The sequence below is a fragment of the Boeremia exigua genome (assembly GCF_020726555.1).
Source record: "Boeremia exigua strain MPI-SDFR-AT-0100 chromosome Unknown C7974scaffold_14, whole genome shotgun sequence".
NCBI classification, from domain to species: domain Eukaryota; kingdom Fungi; phylum Ascomycota; class Dothideomycetes; order Pleosporales; family Didymellaceae; genus Boeremia; species Boeremia exigua.
The window spans coordinates 513,305-538,934 of NW_025763531.1; the positions used below are offsets into that span (position 1 = coordinate 513,305).

At 51.1% G+C, this 25,630-nt stretch overlaps 4 protein-coding genes across 4 annotated transcripts; 3 read left to right on the plus strand and 1 right to left on the minus strand.

Moving 5' to 3' along the window:
• Positions 1-401: 401 nt before the first annotated feature.
• C7974DRAFT_466744 (short-chain dehydrogenase) lies at positions 402-1,771 on the plus strand. The gene is made up of 3 exons (XM_046146338.1): positions 402-657; positions 747-1,487; positions 1,546-1,771. The coding sequence occupies exons 1-3, from the start codon at positions 582-584 to the stop codon at positions 1,671-1,673; spliced, it is 945 nt and encodes a 314-aa protein (XP_045991772.1). The 5' UTR covers positions 402-581; the 3' UTR covers positions 1,674-1,771.
• A 6,037-nt stretch (positions 1,772-7,808) lies between these two features.
• C7974DRAFT_380805 (uncharacterized protein) lies at positions 7,809-8,876 on the minus strand (the record flags this gene model as incomplete). Its single annotated transcript, XM_046140538.1, has 3 exons — positions 7,809-8,147; positions 8,455-8,805; positions 8,862-8,876. 3 exons carry the CDS (start codon positions 8,874-8,876, stop codon positions 7,809-7,811), a joined length of 705 nt encoding a protein of 234 aa, XP_045991773.1.
• Positions 8,877-9,854: 978 nt separating this feature from the next.
• On the plus strand, positions 9,855-11,817 carry C7974DRAFT_444679 (uncharacterized protein; the record flags this gene model as incomplete). Its single annotated transcript, XM_046145520.1, has 2 exons — positions 9,855-10,466; positions 11,239-11,817. 2 exons carry the CDS (start codon positions 9,855-9,857, stop codon positions 11,653-11,655), a joined length of 1,029 nt encoding a protein of 342 aa, XP_045991774.1. The 3' UTR covers positions 11,656-11,817.
• A 9,649-nt stretch (positions 11,818-21,466) lies between these two features.
• C7974DRAFT_476186 (uncharacterized protein) lies at positions 21,467-22,682 on the plus strand. The gene is made up of 2 exons (XM_046146672.1): positions 21,467-21,850; positions 21,905-22,682. Exons 1-2 carry the CDS (start codon positions 21,486-21,488, stop codon positions 22,611-22,613), a joined length of 1,074 nt encoding a protein of 357 aa, XP_045991775.1. The 5' UTR covers positions 21,467-21,485; the 3' UTR covers positions 22,614-22,682.
• The last annotated feature ends 2,948 nt before the right edge of the window (positions 22,683-25,630 follow it).

Sequence of the window (25,630 nt, forward strand, 5' to 3'; positions counted from 1 at the left end):
GGGTGGGGTAGGATCACGAAATTAGAACATAAAATATAACCTAGGGGTAATCAGGCCCCAGGCTAGATACTCTGTAGCCTTATGTTTATAGTAGGCGTGAAGGCCTAGAGTAAGCGTTTGGGGTCTCTAGGCGTTCGGTGTCCGTGCACGGTAATCGTCGCATGTTAGTGCGGCTGTCCCTTAGCCGAGTGGCATGGGATATCTCACACATCCGGCCGCTAATACAAACAGCTAAGCTTTGCAATCAGACTGGGGTGCAAGTATAAATGTAAAAGTGTAAAAGTAGGCGTGCAAATGCGAGTGCAAAAATGTCGGCATTATCTCGGTGTGATGATGAATTGTCAAATATTTGTCATTATCTCTAGCATCAGCGAAAGGATTGTTTACCAATCTAAGCTGGAGAAAAAACATGCAGAGCAACTACATATAGGGTGCGAATACTAGCCAGAATGTTGGGAGCAAGTCCTATATCATCAGCCTTGATCATCGGTCTTGAACACCAGCCATACTTTTGATACTCAAATCTCACTACCTACCCTCTTATCTTTTCCACTTCATCGTTTAAACAAACGCTCTCGAAAATGTCAGCCTTTGATTTCTCATCTACCGGGTCTGAAGTAGTCGCTGCTCTCCCAGAGCGAGTCTCAGGAAAGACCTGTATGTGTATTCTGCTCTGAACAGACTGAGTTCTGCTCTTGCGCACAATCGGATAATCCTTCAACTGAAAATAGCTGACGAGATTTTAGTTGTTATCACCGGAGCCAGCTATGGTGGACTTGGCGCGCATACAGCTCTCTTCCTTGCAGCTGCAAAGCCTGCTGAGGTCATACTTCTTGGGCGTTCTGAAGACAAGATTGCTCCTGTTTTAAAGGAAATGAAGGAGAAGAGCCCTTCTACTGCAGCACGATTCGTCAAAATTGACCTCTTGTCCTGCGCCTCAGTCCGAGCTGCAGCGGCGGAAGTCAATTCACTTGTCTCTAAGATTGATGTTCTTATCAACAACGCAGGCATCATGGCTGTCCCATTCGCCCTCACCCCTGAGAATGTGGAGAGTCATCTGGGTGCAAACCACATTGGTCACTTCCTACTTACAAATCTTCTCGTTCCGAAACTTGAAGCCGCAGGCGGTGCACGGGTTGTCAACGTGTCCAGTGCCATGTACCAGTTCAGTCCTGTGCTCTTTGACAACTACAACTACTCTAATGGCAAAACGTACAATGCTTGGGAGGCCTATGGACAGTCCAAGACGGCAAATATCTTGTTTTCTGTATCACTGGCGAAGAAACTGGATGTTAAGGGAATCAAGTCCTTTTCGTTGCATCCTGGTGTCATAGCAGCAACAGGCCTGGTATCTGGGGTAGATCCGTCAGCGTGGGCCATTGTAGGGCCTATGGTTGAGAGCAAGAAGATGGAGATGCCAAAAGACAAGACTATCGAGCAAGGGTGTGCAACCTCACTTGCTGCTGCCTTGGACCCATCGCTTGACAGTAAGTACACTGCTTATTGTTTTTTACTGTTAGAACAGACACTTACAAGGCTTTCTAGATTATTCGGGTTCGTACCTTGACGACTGTAAGCCAAAGGAGGTCCAGGGCTACGCCTCTAGCGACTCGAACGCAGAGAAGCTTTGGACCCTGAGCGAGGAAATTGTTGGAGAGAAGTTCACCTACTAGTCTACAAGCAAAGATGACAAAGATAATCAAAATAAATAAGCAGGGTAGAGTCTAAATTACAGTAGACATATGTGGTTGCACCGTATATATGTACGTAGCTTAGCTCTTTACTTAGCTTATTCTTAACTTCGTCTCACCTTTGATCTTCTTGCCATCTCCCCGTTGTACCATTTTCTACATGCTGGTTCGAGTGGTACTTTGGAAGCCACGGCTTCATAATCGTTATTAGTAACTAGTGTAGTCAATAGTCACCACCGGTATCTGTCGCAGTGGTGCGATCCGCATCAATGATGTTTTAGCTGAAAGGAGGACTAGATCAAGCGCAATCTAGGACGAATCTTAGGGGCAGAGCCTAGATGCGATAATTTGAAGGATAGTTAGAAGAAAAGAATAGTGTGTAAAACTTATAGCGAGTTATATTATCTCTAACTATGTGCTGATGCTCTAGCAAATCGCAGTCTGCAAGGCATATGCGTTTACTTTGAAGATAAAGCAAGCGTTACCTAGTATACAATGCTCTAGTAATTTAGCCCCTTAAACATCGCATATACTTGATTGGCATATACTTGATTGCAGTCTGCAGCCCTCCAACGTCTGTTCCATTGCGGTTGCATCGGGCTTCACATCTATGCAATCGTTTCAGCTCCCTGCTCCTGGTTTCTCTTCGAGTACTTCCGTACCGAACGTTCGCCGCCTACCAAGGTTCAGGCGTTCGTCCTAAATCTTGTCCTGGGAGTAGGTATGGTCGCGCTTTCTGACCTTGGAAGCGCGATCGTGCTGCTTGCTACTGCTGAGTTCTTTGATAAGCTCGTGCAATCTATCTGGATGTAGGCACGTAAGTCTGCTAGCGAAAAAGTCAATGGTTGTCTGGAAACAGACGCGAGAGGTTTTGTCATGTAAGACAACAATACTGTTCATCGTCGTTGTGCTCACTAGATTAAAAAAATGATCTGTCTCAGTTCTACTATTGAAGTCCCCTTGACGACGATAGCCATCTTCATCTCCTACGCCATGACTACATGTGTAGCTATGGTAAGATAGATGGTGAGTTGTCCTGGGTGTTTGATCTTTGCTAGCGCTCACTCATCCGTCGAAGGTAATCGTCCACTGATGGAACAGTAACCGACGCCCTCTTCACTCTCGCAGGAACGCACAAGTCATTACTAGAAAGAGAAATTGGGCTGAAAACTCGGCGTGAAGGCATCTCTATAGCACTGAAGTCAGCGCAACCATTTCTCCACCATAATGAGGTGGTTCGACAACGAAGCGACATCACTGCCTAGACGTGCCCGAGAGGAAGCCGCTATATGACATGGACGGCTATTCTTATCCAGGAAACAGAGCTTGATAGACGCTGTATTCGAACAATGTTTTGGAAGTGCTTCTTCCTTGATGATCTCGACAGCTACCTGCAGGGCTCTGGTAAAAAAAAGCGAGAATAGAAGGATGAAAGAGTAGGGTTGTGTGTTGTAGTCGGGGTTCTTGGATGTAGAGCAGGTAAGGCGCATTCTCCATGCCTTTATTGCAGCCTGGACGCCCCCAAAAGGATGAGAAGAACAGAAATAAGCTATCTGTGACGTGCCGCTGGCTTGTTGGCAGGGATTGTGAGTATTTATTGCAGATTCACGAGCATGACGAGTACCGTAATAACCACTTATGTTTGCGTAGGACTGGTCACACGATGATGGCGAAAAGAACAAAACGCGCTGGTGGTGAGGTGTACCTAAGTATTCTAGAATCGTCAAGCTGGGTATGGACGATGGGATGACTTGGCCGCACACCGGGAAAAGTATCTTCGTCAATGCACGTGCTAAGGGCGACATAGGCTGCAGTACTACGAAGAATAGCGAAACTGACTCGGAGGAGGCAGCCGCGCGCTGGAGACACGAAAGTGGGATGGACTAAGTTAGGCACAACGTTCCTTTTGTGAACACTGAGGTTACTACAACAAAAGCCGTTCAAAGCCATGCAACAGGGCACAGCTTGGTGAAGCAAAGACGAGTCTCGTTGGTAATGCTCGTTGACTGCAGTAACATTTGGGTGTGCGCTCGACAGTACACTGTGAGCTTCGTCAAACCCTGCTGGAGTGTCTAAGAACGGCCAGCCCTTCCATGTACTTGCTTTTCGCTGCAGCCTATCCATCGACATGCCACGCCTCGAGGGTCAGGTCAGTAATATAGGCACCATGGGTGGAGCTTGTTTGCCAGTTCACCCCGTCAACTGATCGTCGCGATATTCTCGTTCGCCACAAAGGCCTCGACCCGGCCAACTGCCAATGCTGGTTATAGTGCAGTAGCAGAAGTTGAACAGAACGTCTTAGACAGTTGGTTGCACGTGCGAGAAGGTCGGTTGCACCCATCTCTTGAGCTCTATGACTCATTATTATCATTATCGAACTCGACGGCGTTTGAACTTGGCGGTCCCAGATGAGCGCCGCCTCAATACCCGATCCAACGATTTCCCTGAGATGAGATCAGTGAAAGACAACAATGTTGCTTTTAATTGGTTCTAAATATTTGGCTGTTACAAATGCACAAATGGTAGTTAGCCAAAATGAGGGTGCCGGGGTATGGCATAAGCTTAGGTGTTTTCTCGAGTTCTTCTTTTCGCGCTATAGGTTCAGCACTATGAAAAAAAGTGATAATAGTAAGGCACTAATAACTCCGGTTCAGATGGCGCTCTTAAAGGAACCAGTCTCTATTTTCTATATCACCTTGTTTCTGGCTCACGGCTGTCCAAATGTGGGAAAGAGCGGGTAGCTGTTGTCCTGCATACGGCAGCTGGATTACAAAACACGCTGTAGCACGTAGTGCTCCCAATTTGTTGCTGTCCGCAGATTGGCGTACAGATCGTACTGGTCTGCGATCTTTCCCTAGATCGAGGACCTTCGTTCTACATGTGTGAGATGTAACTCAAGGCTTGTTTCTATAGCCAGGTCAACCACAGCGTGCTTAACGCGCGCTGCACGCTGTACAATCCTTCCGCAGAACACTGGCTTGTGGATTGCCCAGTCCAACATTCGGCAGGCTGTGCTGCAGTGCACGGTGCGACGGTATTATCCACACCAACTAAAAGCGTTTGTCTCTGTCGCTTCGCAAGTGTTATATTCGCTGGACGCAAAGCCCTATACTATAGTACAAAAGCGGTGTAAAAAACACCGCCGAAGTGTAGTTACGCAGTGTGCTAGGTAAACAGGGCTATTTACCTATTATATAGTAAAATTACCTAAAATTGCGGTGTTTTTTACCTAATGCCTAGTTCTATAGTAGGTACGTAGCTAGGTACCTCCTTTAGCTTATAGCCTACTACCTCTCCATTACCCCTCTTCTTGTCGTTATATCGCTCTCCTCTCTCTCTCTCCTCTCTCTTTCCTCACGCTCTCTCTCTCCACCCCCTACTGTCCCTCCCCCTACTGTCCCTCCCCCTACAGCTCCCTCTTCTCCTTTACACCCCCCCGCCTCCTCTTCCTCTAATAGATAGATAGATTTTAGACAGAATAATCAACCCGTGTAAAAAAACTGCTATGACGTGAAAAGACACTGCTTAAACAGGTAAAATACACCTCCGCTGTGGTGCTTTTGACGGACCTTCTTCTGTGAATTGTACCCATCAAAAGTGCAGTGTTTTTTACCCAATTTCATACCATAGTGCTAGTTTCTGGTGCATGAGTTAATAAGAGATGCTTTGGCCCGATAGAGCTCTGTCGCTTACGCGTGCGTTGAGGACATAAAGCGGTAGATGATACTTCAAGAGCCGAGGGTGGTGTGAGAGGGTAGTGGCTCGGTGAAGTGAAAAGAACCATCGGCAGAGGACGCCGCTTGACGCGCGATTTGGGCAGCGATTGCGGCGGACAATATAGCGTAAAAAAGGGCCGTACTAGTGGTGCGTATGTGATAGGCAGGTGGTATTAGTTTGAAGTGAGGACTACTGATCTGATCTCAGCGGTCGCGCAGATGCAGTTTTAGGTGTTGCGCAACCACCTTTCCAACAGCCTGCTAGTCAGTTCTCCGGATGAGCCTCGCTCTTGCACCGTACTGAAGAGAATAGGCGTGACCCATTGACAACACAAATGTGCAGCAGCATGGCTACGCCCATTATACGATATACACTAGAGAAAGGTAGAGTAAAAGCTGAATATGTAAAGAGAACTAGTTCACGGCATTTCATTGACGAACTCTGTGGTTCAATCAGCCCTGACTGGGCAGAGTGAGCGCTGAAATGCAGTGAATTCAGGGCGATGGAAGCGAGTAGTTGAAGTACGATACCTACGTGCAGGTAACATGCGCAGTATTGTTCTCACTGGTGGTCTCTTTAGAGTTGATTTCGACTGTTCCTCAGATGTGCGAGGCGGATATGGGAGCCTCCAAGAATTGAGACAAAACCAGAACAGGAACAGCTAAAATGGACCAAATGAGAACGCTTTTAGGTGGCTGGCCTTTCAGATACTCACGCTGTGTTGTATGGACATCTGAGACACGCACATTTCGAGAGGCAGGAAGGTCGAAGTCCGATTACAGGCCGCCCCAGCCACCCAGACCCACCATTTTCGCATGGCTCGACGCATCACAACCGTTGTATGACACCGCGTATCGAACATCACATGCGTGTGCGAGACCCGACCGCCGCGCGCGCACAACTACGACGGCAACCTTCGTCATCACTTGTGTACAATCGCCGCCCGCCATGCCGGAGTTCCATCTCTCGTGCATAATAGCGACTCGCCCGGCAGCGGTTAATCACTGCATCCATCCCGTATACAGGTGCTGCTCGCGCCCCAGCTCCGGAGCCTACCACATTCTCCGGTACGCCCTTGTACGAGAAGCGCACCCACCCCAGGCTTGTATGCTGTGTGTTACTTGGAGAGGAGGGGAACAAGTACTGTAAGTGCCCGTTCCGGTGGTTTGACACAACTGACCTTTGCAGAATATTGCTATCCCTTGACTACCTACAACCGACCGGTCTACAATCCCCGACGATGCTTCCCGATGGCTATCACGATAGACGTTCTCCTGCTGACACCTGACACTGGTCAGTGCAGCTCCTTGTTGCCGCCAATTGAATGCGGTCTCGACAACTTCGGCGGTTTTATGAGATGGCTGGGGCAGGACTGAGGGCGATATTGGTGGCGCAGGCCGCGGTCAGGGCAGCCAGAAGATATAGCGGCTGACACGCGCCATTGGGGGGGACACCACAGACGGTCATACTTAGGAACGAAGCGTGGATTGCACCGTACGGGCGCCACGCCAGCTTTGTGATAGTTTCGCTGCTATGCTTAGTTGACCCAGTACAATCTTAAACCCTTCAGCATTTGGCCGAGATCGTGTTCGGGACCGGCCTCAACCTTAATTGACGACAGTGAGCACTCATACGTGATACCCCGATCCAAACCATCAACTCTACTTGCGAGTTCCTTGCGACAAATCTGGCACAGAGTGAGGTTCCAGCAGCTTCATACCCAACGACGTCCTTCCCTTCGCCGTGTACTTGTACCGGCCTGTGTAGGCCGATCTCTTAGCCTCGTCGACGTTCTCATAAGCGAATCTTGGGTTTTGTCAGCATCGGTTCCGCGGGCGGATCAAAGTCGCATTAACAGCTTCGCCCACGGCTAGCGTTGGTTCCTGAGGAGATGGAGGCCTCTTCGCTGCGTACCTCTGTCTCTCAGACTTGCGTTCAATCTTCTACCTCAACAACCCCTTTCCAATCTACCTCCCCCGTTCTTGCGTCTTACCTGACGTGTGAACCTGATTACAGCAACGTGATTCACTTGATCTCGTTGCAAAAACCATGAACCGCGATCTAGTCCGGACCCTCCGTATCGCATGTGAGCTATCTGCAATTGGTGGCGGGCGTCTACAGCCAGTGGTGTCCGTGGTCGCGAGGCTGAAGCAACAGTCATCTAAATCATGCGCTAGGCAGTCATACAGCCACGCCACGGCTTTGCTCATGTCTACATACCTATCATTTGTTGACTTTCCTTTCCTAGTCCATCGAAAGTAGCAGCACGGTTGTTGCCGTAGTGAAAAAGGAATCTACTATGTCATCGCTCGCTCTCGCAATGTCCTGCCTCCATGCAAGTAACGCCAGGCATCCCGCCAATCATGCTTTCCGAAGATTTTTATGCGTAGTACAGAGCGCTTAACTCACACCAAAGCCAGTAACACGCACGAAGCCTAGCTCATTCAGAACCATCGCGAGTCTCCAAGAACCCATCCAAAGCTCCCCCACATATCCACAATCATTGGCGCCGGCCTTACCAACGGCCCCGTCCTCCTCGACCAATTCACTCCCGGCGCCGAATAGAGCGCACACTAACTGACCACCTTCGCGCTCGAAGCCTGCGCTGCCCTCTCTGAAGTCGTGACTGACGCTCGCTCCGCGCATCGACTCGCAAACGTTATCGCGCAGTGCTACCACGCTGCAAAGCGCGCTGTCATGCGTGTGCTTAACTAGGCCATGGTCACGCGCGTTGCTCGTCTGGTCCACGCTGTATGCGGTGCTCGCGAGCTACGGGAAGCCCGACGGCAGTCTGCGCTCCAACGCGGGCGGCGGGTTCGACACAGCGCTATTTGAGCGGTGGTATGCGCAGTGGGAGCGGGAGGGGAGGCTCGAGAGCGCGGTGGATGCGCTGTGCTGCTTCGTTGAAGTGGATGCCGCGCTTGAGCGGTGGGCGTGCTACTAGGCTGGCGGGCTGTTGGGACGTGTTCGGTGCGGCATGTCACTCTTGAAGTCGCCTCGTCGCGCCCTCACGCTGTCGCCATGCTAAGTCGCGTCGACGGCCTACCGCCACGAAGCCGTCACGTGCTCCCCACGTCCTGCCACGTCCTGCCACGTCCTGCCACGTCCTGCCACCGAGGCCCTTGCCCCGCCGTCCGCACTCACAGAACCCAGTAGTCCCCTCGTCGCGCCTGCACGCGCTGCGTACTCGTATGTCTCGCCAGAGCCGAGCTGCCTTCTCTCCGTCCTCACGATGCGACACGCTCCACCGAGTGGAAGGAGACGGGGTCATCACACAGCGATGAGGCTGCGGAAAGGCGCGTACTGAGGAGAGGCGCCGCTTCAGATGGATCATTATTGCTGGCAGAATACAAGCCACGTCGTCGATATCGATACGCATCGTTGTAACGCCGGGACACTATTACAAGAACACGGTTGGCCGACTTCGGCACGCATGCACCAAGACGAACTTACCATCGATGAAGCCATGCCTCGCAACTCCAGCTAGACTTATCGTCCTCACGGATCACCAGTCTGCTCCAGATGAGCATCGATTTTGGAGCGCTGGCCGTGCAGTTGCTCTAGTTTGCAGTCCCAGGACACGACGTTGGCCCGACGTCCCACAAGCCACAGTACGCCGCTAGTCCAGATACAGCGCTGGTGCATATGGCACCGTGATTGTTTGCTACTCGTGCTGCACAGCTCAGCTCTCTCTTTCTCTCTCTCCTCAGAATGGCCGTGCGTCAGTGCGTGAGCTGCAGTGGGCATCCCCATCAACGTCTTTTGTGTGCCGCCCACATCTCATCTGTAAGTCACAAATGTTCCTTCTCACTCAAGCAGCGCTGTCAGGCCTCAGCAATTAGCAGAAACTGAGTCTTGCCTTCTAGAACCTACCCTGCTGGAGCGACGAGGCACTAATCATCGAACAGAATCACACTCCCGACCCTATTCATCGGACTTCTTGATCGACCCTCGGAGATGGGAGAAGAATCTCTGTCTCAAGACGCACACCCATGGACGCTCGCGAAGTGCAACACGCGAAGGCACCTATCTACGAGCTGGCAAACGACATCTGGTTCGAAGTCTGCGGGTACCTCTCGCGCGAAGAGAATGACACCCTCGCTCTTGTCAATAAGACGCTGCGCAAGGGATGATTCAATTCTACATTCCACCAAGTCGTCCTGAACGAGTCTAGTCGTCATTTATTTGGTCTCTTCGCAAAGTTGGTCTTCAATGGACAAGACATGGAGCGAGGGCCAGATTGGCCGACGTGCGCAAGCGGATCGATCGATCTGGGCGAAGGGATAAGTACCGAATCCTTTCTGGCCCTTGCACACGAAGTGTTCCTTCCCATACGCAATAGAGGCCATCAAAATAGTGTTTAGCGATAGAACAGACATGTTTTCTGAGTGGAGGGGTATGCCCTCTGGTTCCGCGAACGAAAGAGGCGAGCTCTACGTAGCAATGATGGCGTTCATGGTTCTCACTGTACGTAACCTGAAAACGCTGATCTGCGGTGTACCACCGGCTGGATCTTTCAGCGTGCTGAGATTGGTCCTCACGAGTCCAACCTCATTTGCCATATTCCGCAAGATTACGGGTTCGGAGCTCGACATGCACTACTATGCCAAAGGGAGGACCGTCAGCATAACTCTGGCAAAAACAACGGTCAACATGAAGGTCGTCAATGTTATGGTTCGAAACCCCATTGATCTCAGCTTTAACTGCACACCCGGCAACGGTACGGCACAAGACCCCTTTGGCTCCACCATGGACACACACCCCGAAGAAGTTGATACAGGACAGCCATTGGTGCTACACCTAGAATCACTTGCGATTGAAGGATACTCATCCACAGGCCACCTAGACAAAGTTCTCAAACACGCCACATGTACTCAACTGAGAAATGTTGTTCTAATAGAACAAACGTACCGTACGCTGTTTGACAGCTTTGAGGAGTTCCCTACGCGAGTACAGCAGAAATGCCCCAGTTTAAGTTCCTTCAAGTGGGATGCCTCACGAGAGCCCACACGCCCGTCAGAATGTTGGACCCTTGAAGAACTCAAACCCCTCCAGCAAGTGCGTCATCTTTCCACACTCCGTCCGAAGCTCTCCCTACTTTGGGGGGAAGACCGGGCTCAATTCTTTGTCTCCATTGGCGGGGCTCTTTCCCAATTCCAATGTTTACGCGGTCGGGTGGAGTATGCGACAAATAGTATAGAGCAGATCTATCTGCATTCTGGCGCTGTGTCGTTACGTTCAATGAGGGTCATCATGGAAATGGACCAGCGGGATAGTCCTTCCATGACAGTTTGAAAAAGATACGCATTCAAGGACGTAGACTGCATGGTAGAGTGGTCACCGCCGCCTTGACTCTGAAAATCTACTATCGAGTCATGCACAGCACACAAGAGACGCGCATATTCATCGAAAACGTCGCTGACGATACCTTCTTAGGCCAAGAGCTCCATCGGGGATGACGGGAACGATCAGCAATACCTGATCAGCTTGTTCCCGACGAGAGGCTTGACTGGGAGCACATGAACGCAGGTAGCCATTACATAACGTGTCCATGCCAGGCCGAGATTCCCTAGCATACGCTGTTACTATCATTGTATCAACTCTCTGTTGTTGAAGTCTCACAGACATTGTCATGATCGCCACATCAGCGGTCTGCTAGTTCGGTCTTGTCAAGTCATAACAGTCATTTCAACAATTTTCCTCACACTTACATAGATACCTTGTCCGTATCAAGTAATCCGCATCGTTATCCCAAGTGCAATTACTACTGAGACCAACCTTTAAAAGGTCATAATGAGACGTGAACCCTAGGGTTGACATCTCTAGACAGAGCCTGCGCGGTAGCTCTGCTCACACCCACTGTGTGACCAGCTCTGTTGATGCTACCTCGAAACACCACTCGAACCCGGTTGTGCAGCCCAAACGTGGCACCAGCAGCACCTCGCGCCCCCGCCATCGAGGCTCTGCCTCTCCACGCAGCGCCCAGGACCCAAATCCCTCATACCCTTATAGCGCACGACGTACTGCCCGCCACAGCGTGATATCCGCCGCCCTGCCGACCGTGCCAAAGTTCGAGCTCGGGGTCCTGTCCGGTAAAGGCTGGGTATCGACCGCGAGGCACGACGGTGGAGGGCTGCGAGGCCGCGGCCGTGGGCGGGAGATGGGAGACGATGGTGAACAGTATGCGTCGCACTGCGAGTTTGGATACGCTGACTGGGTGCGCGGGGAAGTTGAGGGAGGCGTGTAAATGGGCTAGAGCAAGCGGTATGTGGCGGGTGTTGTGTGGGTCTGGTGCTGCACGGCTAGCGGCGAAGTTTGTTCGTGGCTGTAGGAGATGTAGGAAGACGTGCCGACGAGGGCGACTGTATCGATCCAGGAACTGGTGTGTAGACTTGATGCGCAGATCTCGAGGGAAAGGCTGGGCGGAGTGGCGAGACGAGGCTGGGGACCGCATCTATAACGCTTCGGCCGTGTTTGCGTCCAACCACTGGGATTGGCTATGTTTTGTTTAGCAGTCTCTCTGGCTTCGGAGGGTCTGGAACAGGATTCCTGATTCACTGCGTTGCGATGTCGGTCGAGTTTTCGCTGCCAATAGCCACCAGGTATCATCGGGCCTACTGGATACATTGGACGACACACACCCCACCCCACCTCTTGAAGTAGTGCCACGCTGCTTTCTCTAGGCAGCCTGAATATTGCCGAGCAAGCTCTGTATCGATTTTCATGAGACCAGATCTGACCTCCGGTGCGAGCGCCATTGGGATAGAACTTGACAGCATCCTGTGTTCAGTGCTAATATGGACTGAGTTGAGAGCAGTTCCAAAATGTTGTCGAAATACGCACTGATAATCAGCCGGCTGCCGGAACTAGTGTAGGGTTGGTAGCTTGGGGAATGCAGCAAGCGATATCCGCTCATCAAAGCGCTGTTCATGTAGCGAGAACGAGATTGACATGGGACGTCGAATTGAGACCAGGCAGGCAACTCGACCCTTGACACATTATTCTATCATCTTCGAATTTACGTACGCGGGACAGCAAGAAAGCGCCCGAACGGGGTTGCTCACGTTGAGTTGGTCAAAGACATATTGACGTTTGCTCATGGAAGTACATGATCCACGATGCATCCCCCAAGTGCTTGCTTGTGGTGACATGGCTGCTCAGTTGTAATATGTACAGCAAACGCTGACACGACCAACAAAATTGTTCCCAGCGACGACGCGCTTCCGCGCAGACCCTTGTGTTTGCCAGTGCAGATACACTGCTGGTCAATGTAGAATCGGAGGATCTCATAGATTCTCGCTCCGCCTGCTTGACGTTAGTATCCAGAGCCATCGGCGAAGACATCACACGTAGTTCTTCGTAAGCGAAGCTTTGTAGGTGTGTTGAAGGTCGCAAGGACGTAGGTTTAGGCAGCTTCATATGCCCGGAAAGGTACATGTTCCCACGTGTGAGCAGGGGTCTGAGACTTGATGGAGTATGTTAGGCTCAGGCGTTTTGATGCCGAGCAGGTGTAATACTCAGTTTACATGTGCGCGTTGTGGCATTGCGACGGACGCGAATTCAGTCAAGATCGATGTTTATGATACGTATCACTGCCTCACGCTGATTTGGCGAAGGCACAGTCATCGTCGTGAAGCTACCATTGCAAATTCCAGCGCAGCCACGAGCAGCGATTATAGTTGGAAATTCTGGATAGCGTAGTTATACGAACGGAATCTCTGGAGTCTTATCCAGGGATTGCCGTTGTTGCAACCCTTTGATTGTAGAAAGTTGGAGGAACAGTCGATGGTGGGTGTCCGTATTCTGGTATGGCGCCGGGGTACGAAAGCCAGTACATCGCTCCTTCCTATCGAATTTGACAACACAGCATTGATCCAGAGTCTTGGATGCAACGTGGGAGATCATGAACGTCTGCGCTGAAAAAGCTGTTGCCGTGGTACTTCCTAGAACCGCGATTATGACCTATGGAGAGGTGAGTGCGGGTGTAACGGGCAACATGACGGGTGGAGTCACTCGGCCTGAAGTAGTAGCGGCTTGACCTCTGGCCTCCTATGTCGTATAGTGGGACGAGTGCAGATTCGAGTACTGAAATCGCCACGGCATGCGTCGAGGACTTTTTTGCTGACCCTGCTTCTGCTCAAAAATAGGCCATATATCATCAGGTTGTAGTGTCTCAATGTCAGAGCGACTCGCGGCGCTCCTAAGCTGAGTATATCTCTCGGTGTTGCCAGTTGGGGTATGGAGACATGTTGCTTGGGCGTGCAATGAAGCCTTGTTGTCCTCTTCCACTCCTCACTATCTAACATTATCCAACGATAGCCGCACACAGTTGTCCTCGGTATTGGCAATACAGCGGACTGTGGTGTATCGGGTATCTCAATCGCGTCAGCAACGGCTCGTGGCAGGCGTCACATCGCATCGACGCTATGAAAGTGTGTCTGAGGCTCGGGGAGACTTGTGTGGGGGCAGTACATCCGCAATGCGGCGGTCTGGTGGTAGATATGGGCGGAACATGTGTAAGCCGTGGGGGCATGCGCGTGACGAGTCGATGCGTCAACGAGGCAGCGAACAGCTATAGAGATCGATGCGTATCGGGAGCTCGACGGCCATGGGCAGAGGTTGCGCCGCATTCTTCGACGTGGTAGCTACCCTTGGCTGTACTCCACGTCAACGAAGACGCCGCAGACCTAAATCGATGGGACAGCGTAGCAGCTCAGCTTATGATTAATGAACGGCGGCCGGCCGTGAACGATAGAAGTTGTTTGTCTCATCAGAGACTCAGAGATGGCAGAGAGCGGCGGCGGGTTAGGTCGACGGCGCGGACTATGTGCCGTTCAGTGCACGCGCAAGTCATTTTCATACAACATCTGGACCTGTTCGTATTGTTCCCTAGAATACCAGAACCGTTGCCATCTTTTGCGCCCGTTCCTAAACCTTATGATGACGTCATACCACTCATTGCCACCTCGGCAGACCCCGATCGCTCCTGTGCACTTCTAGATGCTAGTCGCCAGCCTCCAAAACTCCCGCCGACCGCCAGAACCAATCTCGAACATGGCCAACAGCGAGGTCCAAAGCATTTCCGCGCCAACTCAAGTTTCTCCGTCCTCAGGTCTGGCGAAGCTGTGGTTAAGCTGTGGCGAGGCACACGAAGCCGCACTAGTCTCTCCAGCCTTTGCGTGCAGTCTCAAGCAGATGTTGTGTGGTAGTGAAGATAGTTGAAATTTACGAACGTCTGGTTCAGCAACGTATTGCCTAGCCAGTATCCGAGAAGCTGTGCGCCTTTTTCCATCCGCAGTCCTGCCATCTTACATATGTTTGCCAGTCTTCGCGCCACACTTTCGTGCAGCGCCTTGACTGTGTTCACATTCTTCTGCCGGGGTCGTTCCTTTTCATTCACCATAACCTTGAATCAAATGGTTTACACTAATTCTCACATCGGCACATGCAACTTGTCTGTTCAGTCCCCTTGTTCTCGTCTGCATCGGATGCTGGCGACGACGAAAATGTTATCTCAAAGGCAGGCCACTGATATCAACGACTCTTTGCATAATTTCTTTGCCGAGAACTCGGAAGCACAGGTATACATACTCTCTTGCCTTCATAGATCCCTAAGTCATTGAATAACAAGGTCGAGGATCGCCCTGTTCGTCTATTTCTGTGCCGCACCATCAAGGCTTAAAGACTGTTCTTTGATTCAACTGTTCGCACTGTGAAATCGCAAGCTCGGCCATCCTTTGGATGGTTACAAAGATTCCATAGTCGCGACAGCTTTGGTGAAGATTTGCGACGCGTCTATGCACAGTCTGCGGTTGTTGCTGATGCTCAGGAAGCAAAGCGGACAGTGGAATCTTTTCTGTCAAGTGCCCACCCTTCTCTTGCTGTATCCTTGTTTGTAAGATTCCCATAACGCGCGCATATGGTTGTAAAGAGTCCCCAATTCAAACCACGTGCCACAATCCTGGGAAAGTGATTTCGAAAACGGCTCCAATGCCACCTGAGTATTTAAAGCCAGGCGCAGTTTTGTACTCGATCAGAAGGGTCCGAAAATATTGCGAACACGGAGATCAACCCACCAGACCTCCAAAAGAATGCTCGTGCACTTTACACTGTTGTAATCACAACTGTGCTGTTCTCAGCACTTGAATGATCAGAGAGATTTGCTCACGGACGTAAATAAGTTGACGCGCGGCCCTGAGCCAGTGAAGGTATCTACCCGCAACGCAGCCCACCTTTTGTGGTCACGAAGTCGGGCTCTGACTCGAACATCTCTCCACCCCACTAGGTATCGAGAATTTTCACGGGCCCACCCCTTCACCACCACTCTATCTTCGCTACAACACTAATTTACGAGGAAGTCACCCAGTTGATGATACAGGGAGTTCAAAAGATTGTGCGTGACATGGCAAGAGGGGCTTTGCAAACATCTACTGAGACTGCTGGAATCGATTGCAACGGCCAATCCAGTATCTTATCGCGCAACGAGAAAGGGAACACTGTTAAGAGAATAGCGGACGCCAGCTTCAGATTCGTTGACCAACGTATGGTGCCAATCCTAGTGCTCGGGGGTTGATTATCTCCAAGATGAGACAACCTTGTACTTGTCGATGGCGCAGTATATGGTCGCTTCCAAGGAAGAAGTGGGAACTATCATCGCTACCAAAGTAGGATGACAGAGTCCGGAGGAACGCAAGAAAAGAGAAGCAAGCCATGGTTCTTAAGTTATCCACCGGTGTGGTGGTAGATTCTTGGAATCGTGTGTTTCTGGATGGTAAGCTTCCGAATAGCGGATAGCTAGTCGCATTGTAAATAGATAGTGAGAACTACCTACAGAGATGAGACTAGCCCACTAAATCGCCTTCACACAAGTCTCTGTGAAGTCCCGCCGCAGGAGGTATCCTGACGAAAGTCCTCATCGTGGCTGGTCAGGAAGATGCGATAGAAAACGCACTTTCCGTGTGTCACTGTGGACTCTTATCAGCACCTCGGAATCCCGAAGATTCGAGATCCACGCATAGTCGGTCACATCGAAAGACCCGAGCTCAACAGCAAGATTGCACGCGTACGTGTCTATGACTGAAACGCAAGGGTCTGAAGACTCCGACGCAGACAGGCATCGTGCAGCGCACCATACGAACAGCCTCTGACGTCAGGCCTTCAGCAATGCGCGACTCTGATGCCATACCCCAGCATCAGAAGTACCCCAATGATGTCCTCAAGTTCGTATTCGTGTTTCCAAGTCGCTGGCAAGTGCCGAGAACCTGGCGGCTCGGCGGCTGTCTGGAAGAGGGCGCGTGTGGTGCACTTGGAGTCGACGCGGAGAAGGCGGTCTGTACAGTTGCGCAGCTGGGTTGGTTGAGCGGGAAACTGGGCAAAGTGAGGTAATTTTTTCGGATGCTGTAAGGCGCTTGGCCGGCATGGTCTGGCGGTGCGGGCGTGGCATCGGGCTGGCTCATATAGAAGTGGGACATGTGGAGTGGGACATAGGGCTTGGAAATCTGGCGTAAAGTATCAGCAGGGACAACAGCAGGAACTTCAGCGCCGACTTAAGCATGCCGTGTAGCATGAGATGTGTGGTTCGAATGGGCATTGTCCACCACGAGAGTTGTGATAGAGGAAATCGACACAATCACCGTGGCTCTGTGTGTTTGACCTGTTCTTTGCAGCCCGGAGAACAAAGTCGACAGCTTGAGCTATCCCTTTGAGTCCAAGCTAATGCACGATTATCCCAACCGTCCCCTCACCAGGACCCCAGATATAGTTTCTTGTCCTCCATGGCAATATTGCAATCCATGACTCAAAAAGGTACTCGCAAAGGCCACACTCTCAACGTAATTTCACGGTATGGACGGTCTCTTCAACACTCCGGCATGCCTGACGGCATCTGAGGACTTCGAACTTCTCAACGGTAGGGACAAAATTGGTTGCCTGAGGTTCCACCGGGAGACCGAAATTTGGCTTGAGCGTGGTGGCCGAAAGCTTAGAGTGAAGGACAAGAGAAGGTAAGCGCGATGTGGGAGACAGCCTGCGACTCGGATCCTCGCTCCATAGGCTTGAGCTGATCAGGACAGTTTAGCCGTTGCGAGTGAGCCAATACGAACGCGCCCAGCTGTCGGTACTGATTCAACCGCTAGCTCGCCGGCAGTTGCTTGAAGAAGTCTCTAATTCTTCCTTGCCTGTATCAGTCAGCCAGTCTAAACGATATCGCCTCAAGCTGCCAAGCCCGGCTCCACTGGTCCAAAGCAAGTATCGGATGAGGCGCGTATCCGGTAGCCTACCTTCTATAGGGTCTCAATGCGACGTATGCCGAAGCTCAGAGCGAATTGGTGTCTGCTATCGACGTGTGGTTTGGCATGTCTACACGTCGGGTTGTTGAGTGCGATGCTGCTGAGAACCCAAGATGGTTTTTTTGACGAAAACGAGGCTGGCTAGCGTGGCCAGGGTACGCTCCGCGTCCAATCAAATCAGCGGCCTTCAGCAGCTTCTCGAACGTTGGCTGTGATAATGCGTGTTATCGACCGACGCGCCTTCAGGGCTGCCGTAGCTTTCACCGATGCTACATAGAACCTTTCTGCCGTGCGTCGTAAGCCACCTGTAGTGCGTCACATGGCTCAATCCCGAGGAGAACGAGGCATGGTGCACGAGGCGACCGGCACATCAGCCCTAGACTTGGCGCTGGTAGATCCTTTGATCGCGCGTTGCCCTTTACGCCAGCTCCGTTCACTGAGCGCGTGCATCGATAAGCAATGGGTGCCAAGTTGCCCATCCACTCCGCCCGCACATTTTCATACAAACGTAAACTCTGTCGCTTTGTCACTTCCTCAAGTTGCAGTTCCAATATACTCCTGCTCTGAACACAAGCCGAGACCACACGCCGCAAGTCACACAGAGGCACATGTTGCAGCGAAAAGCCGCCGAAGAGACAAGACCTAGAAGGCATGAGTCAACCGTCGACACACACAAAGGGCGCAGGAACGACCCAAGAGCAAGAACACCGCGACGAGCCATTCTCTAGAGCCCTGGCGCATCTGAGAGCTGCATGACGGTTCCAAACAACATGTCCCAACCGCAACGATCGCGTTTGCTAACATTTGCCGGCTCACTTCCTAAATGGGACAGCGCCTGTCTCCGTTGAAGTTGACCATTTTCGTTCTCTCGCCCATGCGATTGGACAGCCACGAGCCATGCAGCTGTGCAACCACGACCGCGCGCTGTGACGTTATCGCCCTTCGACGCAGCGATACTATCACCGCAACAACGGCCTCGAGGTCGACAATGCACCAAAATAGCGCGCTTGGGGGCAGCATGCCGCATGAACTTGTATCGAGCGCTTGACTAAGCAGCGCGTATCTGCTATCGCCCGACACTTGCGCCTGCCCTTTGAGCCCGGGGCGCAGGCCTCAGCAGCCAAGACGAGAGGATACTGTAGACTGTTCTCCGTTCTGCGCGTCGGCCCTGTCGACGCAGGGGAAGGAGAGCATGTGCTGCCACAAGCTCTTCGGATGAGGCGACATGCCGTATGGAGTCTTTGCCACGGGGAGTATGCAAGCGCCGCGGAGGGAGCCGGGCTAACGGAAGCAGGGAAGAGTCAGGAAGGAGATGTATGTTATCGCGTCATGTCAAGCCATTGCGTTGAACGCTAAAACAGGCAGGGCTGCGTCGTGATACAAGCAATACTTCTGGCAGCTGACAGCGCATCAGAGATGCGGACAACTGAGCGGGAGAACTTGGACGTCAGGACTGTACCGCTGACGGAAGAGGCGCGGTCTGCCTTTCGCCATGATTTTTCGCTTGTACATATAGGGCGGTGTGTTCAGGTTGAGGATGACCGAGTGGAGCCAACACGGTTTACGTTTCTCCGTGAAGACAAAAACGTTGGTGTGAAGTAGAATGTTGCAATTGCGCATGCAGACAGACAAGCAAGTCCACGCGTCGTCAATCAAGTATATGAAAGGTGACCTGTATAGCGATTACCTTATTTGTGTCAATAAAACTCCGAGTCGCCTTGAATCAAGCTGGACATGGAGCTGCTGTACTTAGAGAGACCGCACTGTCTGTCCATTCATGCACACACTCCTGCAGTTATTCCCTGTCGAACACGGCGTCTCTGTGATCCAGCGCAAAAAAAATAGCAAAAGAAACACTACCTGCCTTAGGTCCTCGGTACCGGACGAACAGGGCGTCCCCTGTTCGTCCGGTACCGTGCCGTAGATATGAAGTGTCTGAAAACCCGCGGTTTTATCACGACTCGAACCGGCGACCCTCCACGAGGAAAGTGGAAGGGTTCGGTCGGCCGCTAGGCGGGTATTCCAGCCGGTCCTGGATTGATGGGAATACAACCGTTTAAGTAGATTATATAGAGCAGATTAATGGTTTAGGCGTGGTGAGTGATATAAGCTGCTGTTCCGGGCGTCTGATGTTTTGTTGCGGCTTTGAGAGATGGAGTTGCGAGCGCGGAGCTGCTTTCACCTTGATGACGTCGGCGGGTGGAGCGTTTGTAGCTGAGATGGCGCGTTTGCAGCTTATGGACCGTAGGGGAGATAGCTGATTGATCAAAGCGACCTGACCAACATACATATGCAGGCTTGAGCAGATACCCCACGGATTCAAGAGAAAGCAAATGAATCAGTCGAAACGAACCAGTGATGTAATCATCAGACCCGCATTTTTGCACAAGGACGCAAATCCTGATTAGGATGACTGCGTACATTGCAGCGTCGAGACCAGTTCAACACGCAAACTCCGCTAGACTCATGTTCACTCCACCCACGATCATCGTGCCGACTCTTTTAGCTTTGGCTGCTTGCACAGTGTGCATCTACGGTCGTTCATTTTCCTCTATCTATCCAAGCCATCGACATCTACTCTATCGATGTCTTTCACAAGTCGGGAGCAGGCGAAAATATGACTGCTCTGAATCAGATCACACGAGCTGATCCACTTCAAATTGAATTCTTCCTGTCCACTGCAGACGCCTTGTGACTTTCGTATAGCGGGATCTATTGAGCGTAATGTTGCAGCTATATGAAGTCATTGCGCTCAGTTCTCAGACCAGATCGTGATGTTGAGTGCAGTTATAAATCACATACCCAGTACAAGTAGTGCGCCGAAATTGTGTGACAGTCAACGCACCGTCCAGGTCGCGGACACGGGCAATACTGGCCGTGAATCGTATCAAGGATGCATTTTAGTGGACTGTATGATGATCACGGCCTTCCACGTTCAATGTTAAGCCGCTTGATTTGGATGTAGGTATTCTCTTGTATCGCAGGTACTGGAACATGACAGCAGATATAGGCACGGTGTCGGTTCGTAACAAAAGCAGACCTTTGTGGCTTTAGGGAAGCACGCATCAATCGCCGGTATAAAGCTTCCTTTTAGTCTCGTTCCTCTTTAACACCCAGGAGGAAAGGAGAAATATACACGTAACGCTGTCACAGAGTAGAAGAATGCCATAAACAGGTGTGAAAGGATCGATGCTGATTTCTAGGTTCTGATTTTACTATTAAGATTGGACACCCCTGGGGCGATCGAAATCACTGTGGTGTGGACAGGCTCCTACAGCCAACATCGCGCTGCGCCTTCAGCTGTCTTACCAAGAAACAGTATGACTTGCGGAACTATGACTGATGTTAACCGCCCACTGAGCGCGTCGGTGAGTGTGGGCAAGCAGGTTGCCTCAGTCAGCCTTTTGTCGCTGCTAACATAAAAGAGACTAACACTCAATAATCACACCTATTCAGCTCCCTTAAGCCCCCAGATGCTGTTAGATAGGTATGGTGAGCATGTAAAAGATGTGTAGATCAAAATACTGACCTCCATATTCGCTTGCCTTTTGTGCTATTCTTGGGATAACATTCTCGCAATTCATTACGCAGGTCGTTAGCACAGCCCAGGTGCAGGCGCCGGCTTCCAGGTGCACTGCGGTAGCTACTTTCCCGGCATCTATAAATAGACATTACCCCTCAATTAGCGTCAGTTAACTTTCTATATGGACAAGTTGCTTTAGACCCCTCCTGCGCTCTTGTTCCCTCTTTCTTCTACACGCCTGTACTATTACTAGCCATCTAAGTTGTAATGCCTACACTACAGTGTGCACTATTAATGGCGCCGCTAGAGGTTCGCAATGAGATCTATACCTTGCTTATACCAAGCCAATTTCACATGAGCCTCCAAGGGGATTCCTTCTGCTTAGCACGATGCATAGAGCCGCGTCAAGACAGGGACGATAAAAGCCGTCGACACTTTGTGTACGACCCACCAGACGCACTAATACGAGACGAGGATCACTACCGCATTCGTGCAGACGAAGTTTCTACTCCCCTGTGGGCGCTGCGTCTCGAGTCTACCTGGGGACCACATTGGAAATGCAAAGAGGCTGCTATAAACGGAAGTGTAGAGAGCCGATTTGGTGTTTCTCTTCTTCTCTTGTGCCGGAGAATGTACGTACATAACAGCTACCTGGAGCCTCTCTATACGTGTACTGACTCAAGTAGTCAATTCGAGGTGATAGACCTTCTATGCCGTACCGCCGAAGCCCATGTTACTGATATGGAGACCATCAACTACTTTCATAATCCTACACTCGTGCTGTCAACGATGCCCAGCATACTCCCGTCCTTGTTACAAAGAGTCACGCAACTGAACATCACGCTTCGGCTTCCACTGCCGTTCTTCCAGCGATTAGAGCGCCTGGAGGATGCTCCATCTCCAGATCCAGAACTAGAAAGCCTAGTTCAGGCCTGGCTAAGCCTTGGCTCTAGCCTGCGTCGCTTCCCAAATCTTCGAATAGTTCGGTTCTGGCTTGACCACGATAAACCGGACTGTTGGACGACTGTCAACGAACGAACTCTGCTTTCTCCTCTAGCTCGTCTGTTCCAAGCCCAAAAGATAGACGTCTCCTTTTCCTTGCCGCATCTCCATCCAAAGCGCGAACAAGAGAACCGTCAATTTATCCAGGGAGCTGATCTCCGTTTTGCTCTACACCGAAGGCTGCGACAAAGGTACTTCAGAAGCAGCTCCACCCAAGGGAAGGTAAGAATAATATTCAAAGCGACTTTCCCGTTCCTGGTAGATGCAATTGATCTTGTAGAAATGACCATGGCAGAGATTGAAGAAGAGGAACGGTCTATGTGGGAAGTCGGGTTAGATGTAGAGGACATGATCGCTGGTTTTTTACAGTTGCCAGCAAGCATGCTTGAGTAAATAGAGCCCTGGCCGCGCAATATGTTCATTGTAAGCAGCAATTGTACCTAAATGGCAATGCTAGAAGCCTTAACGATGAACAAGCGCCAGCTTTGCTAATCACTACCTGATGTGCTTCGATGGACAGAATGCCACCTTGTGACGTCACTAGCATATCCCCTCTTAAGTGCCTGCTGTGCCTCTCGCTTGCGGGTTTTGGTGCTTAACAACACTGTGCCGCCGGCTCAGCATACAGTGCTCCCAGTCGCACTATACGGTGTCGATGGCTGCTTTCATCCCTCGCTGTCTTGTTTGTCTCGGTCATTGTGCGGCGGTCGTTGCCAAATGGTCAAGGCCGGTTCAGAGGAAGTCAAAAAAGGGAGACTCTGCCACTGTCCTATCACATCTCATTCTGAATTAAAGAAACAACCTTCCGCAGCATGTACAAAACGACTTTCAACCACTTGTAAAAGTGCCTAACACACAAGCCTATCGAGAAGAAGTGTACTTTAGTCCCTGTTTGTGCAAAGTCCAACTGCTGCTAGAAGGGCCTGGCATGTAGGCGGACTGGCTGTCGTGCCAATTGTTGAATTTTTAGGCAATTGCCTTGCCTCTGTATACTTCTGGCAGCAGATGCATATAATACAACAACTACAGGCAGCGCCTCAAAAGTCTTGTCACGCTACGACTAGCAGCTCCTCCACCAAATCCAAGTTACGATTCGTGGCACGCCCAAGCAGAAATTTTCCATTAGACTGCACCGTACGGCGCCTCCTACATCCGCCAAAGTGTAGTCAATCTGTCAAATACCTGTTGGGCCAGGTCAGCGACTTGAACGTGGTGGGGAGAGGGGATACTGCTGCAGCTTCGACAATTGATTCTACATTCCATTCCGTCTAGACCGCAAATCTGCAAGGCGGTTCACCTTCGACCCTGGAGCGTGCTTGGCTGCTACCACTGCAATCAGTCTTACCAAATCAGGAAGCTCCCTCCGCTAGAGCACTGACCATGGCGGGATTTGAGAGGCAGCAGTAGCTGCTACTCGTGGCTAAGCCCATGGTACAGCACTTTCAATAATAAATATTTGAGAGATGCGGCTATAGGCTACAGGAACCGAGCAGGCCCAGGGCCAACAGTACAAGATAAACAATCAATGGCTGGAAACCTCACAGCTCTGCCGCCTGTGCCTACGGAAGAAGGCAAGTGACGTGTAGCAGAGACACAGCCGTAGCAGGCAGAATGTAGAGTTCAGATCGGCGAGCAACCACATGCACGCTCAGACGTAGGATATGGGCGCACACAGCTGCGCGTCGACATTGGGACCGTAACGATCGGAACCTGAATGATTAAGTTGTGCTTCTGGAGTACGACACGATCTGCAGATGGGCGGGAGACTGCTTCGAGGAACCTGGGGGAACAAACTGCATCTCGATTGGCCTGATGAGCGTAGGCGCTCCACCTCGCCTTGCATACCTAGCGTCAGAGACTAGCGACTTCGATCCTGCTACTGTGATTGGATCGTAGTCATCGCAGAAGAGACCTGTCATAACTCATCACGGATATTTTGTTAACGCGTATTGTAGACAATGCCACGGATGAGATTCCCGCACTCAAATTCGCGGATCGAGCAGCTGCGGGTTGGTTGTCCCGTAAGGTGATTGGAGTGTTGACAGGGTATCGTTAGCAGCCTGATGGGCAGACTACTGGCGGCGCGCAACCTCCAACCAGCCCGCGACCTTCGGCCAGCAAGCGGGCTCCGATCGGCCAGCTACACTCAGCCACACCGCAACATCTGATCCGCTCAGACCTGCGATCGCGTGGAGTATCCCATACCATGTATTTATACCAGTGACGACAGCAGCCGCACGCCACAGGCCGACCTCGCCCCTGCCAAGAGAGGCACCAGGACAGCGCTTCCACACAAGTGCCCACTATCTGACAATATTTGTAGCGAAACACATAGCTCAAGGACTGGCCACCATATCGATCCACATCATGAGCCACATTTTGATGAACTCGTCTACGAGTTCGACGAACAGCGATGGATACAATCACAATCGACAAACTCTCTAGCGCCGAAAATACGCGTTCATTCTTCATACGTCAACTCAAACGCGCCAGTGGCGTAGCAGCCCCCACAACCTCCTACTCCTACTATTCTCTACTCATGTGATCAGGCAATCTCAGCACCTTGGGGAGTACTCGCCATCTGACTCCGACCATCCGTGAGAGCGATAAACATAGGACTCACTGTCAACACTGCAGCACCAAAATGATATCATGACGCGGATACTAGCCTATGACGTACAAGATTGTGGCACAGTGCTCCAAACCTGGTCATTTACGCGCAACTCGGTCATTCTGTGGAACAAAGTGTATTTTAGCTACTTTGTCTCTTAAGGGCCCCCAGTTGGACGTTGTATCGATGATACTTACCTCAAGGGCCATTTATCGCCATGTCTCGTTCATGCTGAAAGTGCTGAAAAAGCTTCACACTGACTGGACTGTCGTACCAAGTCTATCTTGGAAGGACGTTTTTGGAGCGCAAACACTCTAAAGCATCACAATAGCTCTCATTAAGCCCTTGTTGTACGCTTCCGAGACTAAGAAGCACAACTGGAGTCCGCACGTTGTGCAAGGGCAGTGCATCTCTACATCGACTTAGTTACCCAGGGTAAGTCTGTCAAGCCTTTCCTCGAGTTTCTCAACGCGATCAAATGAGTTGTCGCATTTTCTATCTTCTATAGGGCCAATTTCGCTGCACTGAGATTCTAGTTTATAGTTGACCTTGTGGGCATGTACACTACGGCACATAAGAGTGTCCTTCACGCCTAACTTGCATCTCCCTCTACCTCGTACATGTCTCTTGCGCACTTTCAGGTTAGGCCAAGATAAAATGAGTAGAGAGGTCACCTTGAGATGAACCGGTGCAGACAGTAGTGCTGCTTCTCCCTGCTTTCATTTATTGCACAAGTAGTGTGTACGGCTGCCGAACATCTTTAAGCTGGAGCACGTTGGTGGCGCACTCCACTAGTCAC

Excerpts from the sequence above, each read along its gene's own strand:
- C7974DRAFT_466744 (XM_046146338.1), top strand. The coding sequence starts at position 582 with ATGTCAGCCTTTGATTTCTCATCTACCGGGTCTGAAGTAGTCGCTGCT. Across the intron at positions 658-746 it reads GCGAGTCTCAGGAAAGACCT|TTGTTATCACCGGAGCCAGC; the intron begins GTATGTGTATTC and ends ACGAGATTTTAG. Across the intron at positions 1,488-1,545 it reads CTTGGACCCATCGCTTGACA|ATTATTCGGGTTCGTACCTT; the intron begins GTAAGTACACTG and ends AAGGCTTTCTAG.
- C7974DRAFT_476186 (XM_046146672.1), top strand. The coding sequence starts at position 21,486 with ATGCCTACACTACAGTGTGCACTATTAATGGCGCCGCTAGAGGTTCGC. Across the intron at positions 21,851-21,904 it reads CTTCTCTTGTGCCGGAGAAT|TCAATTCGAGGTGATAGACC; the intron begins GTACGTACATAA and ends TGACTCAAGTAG.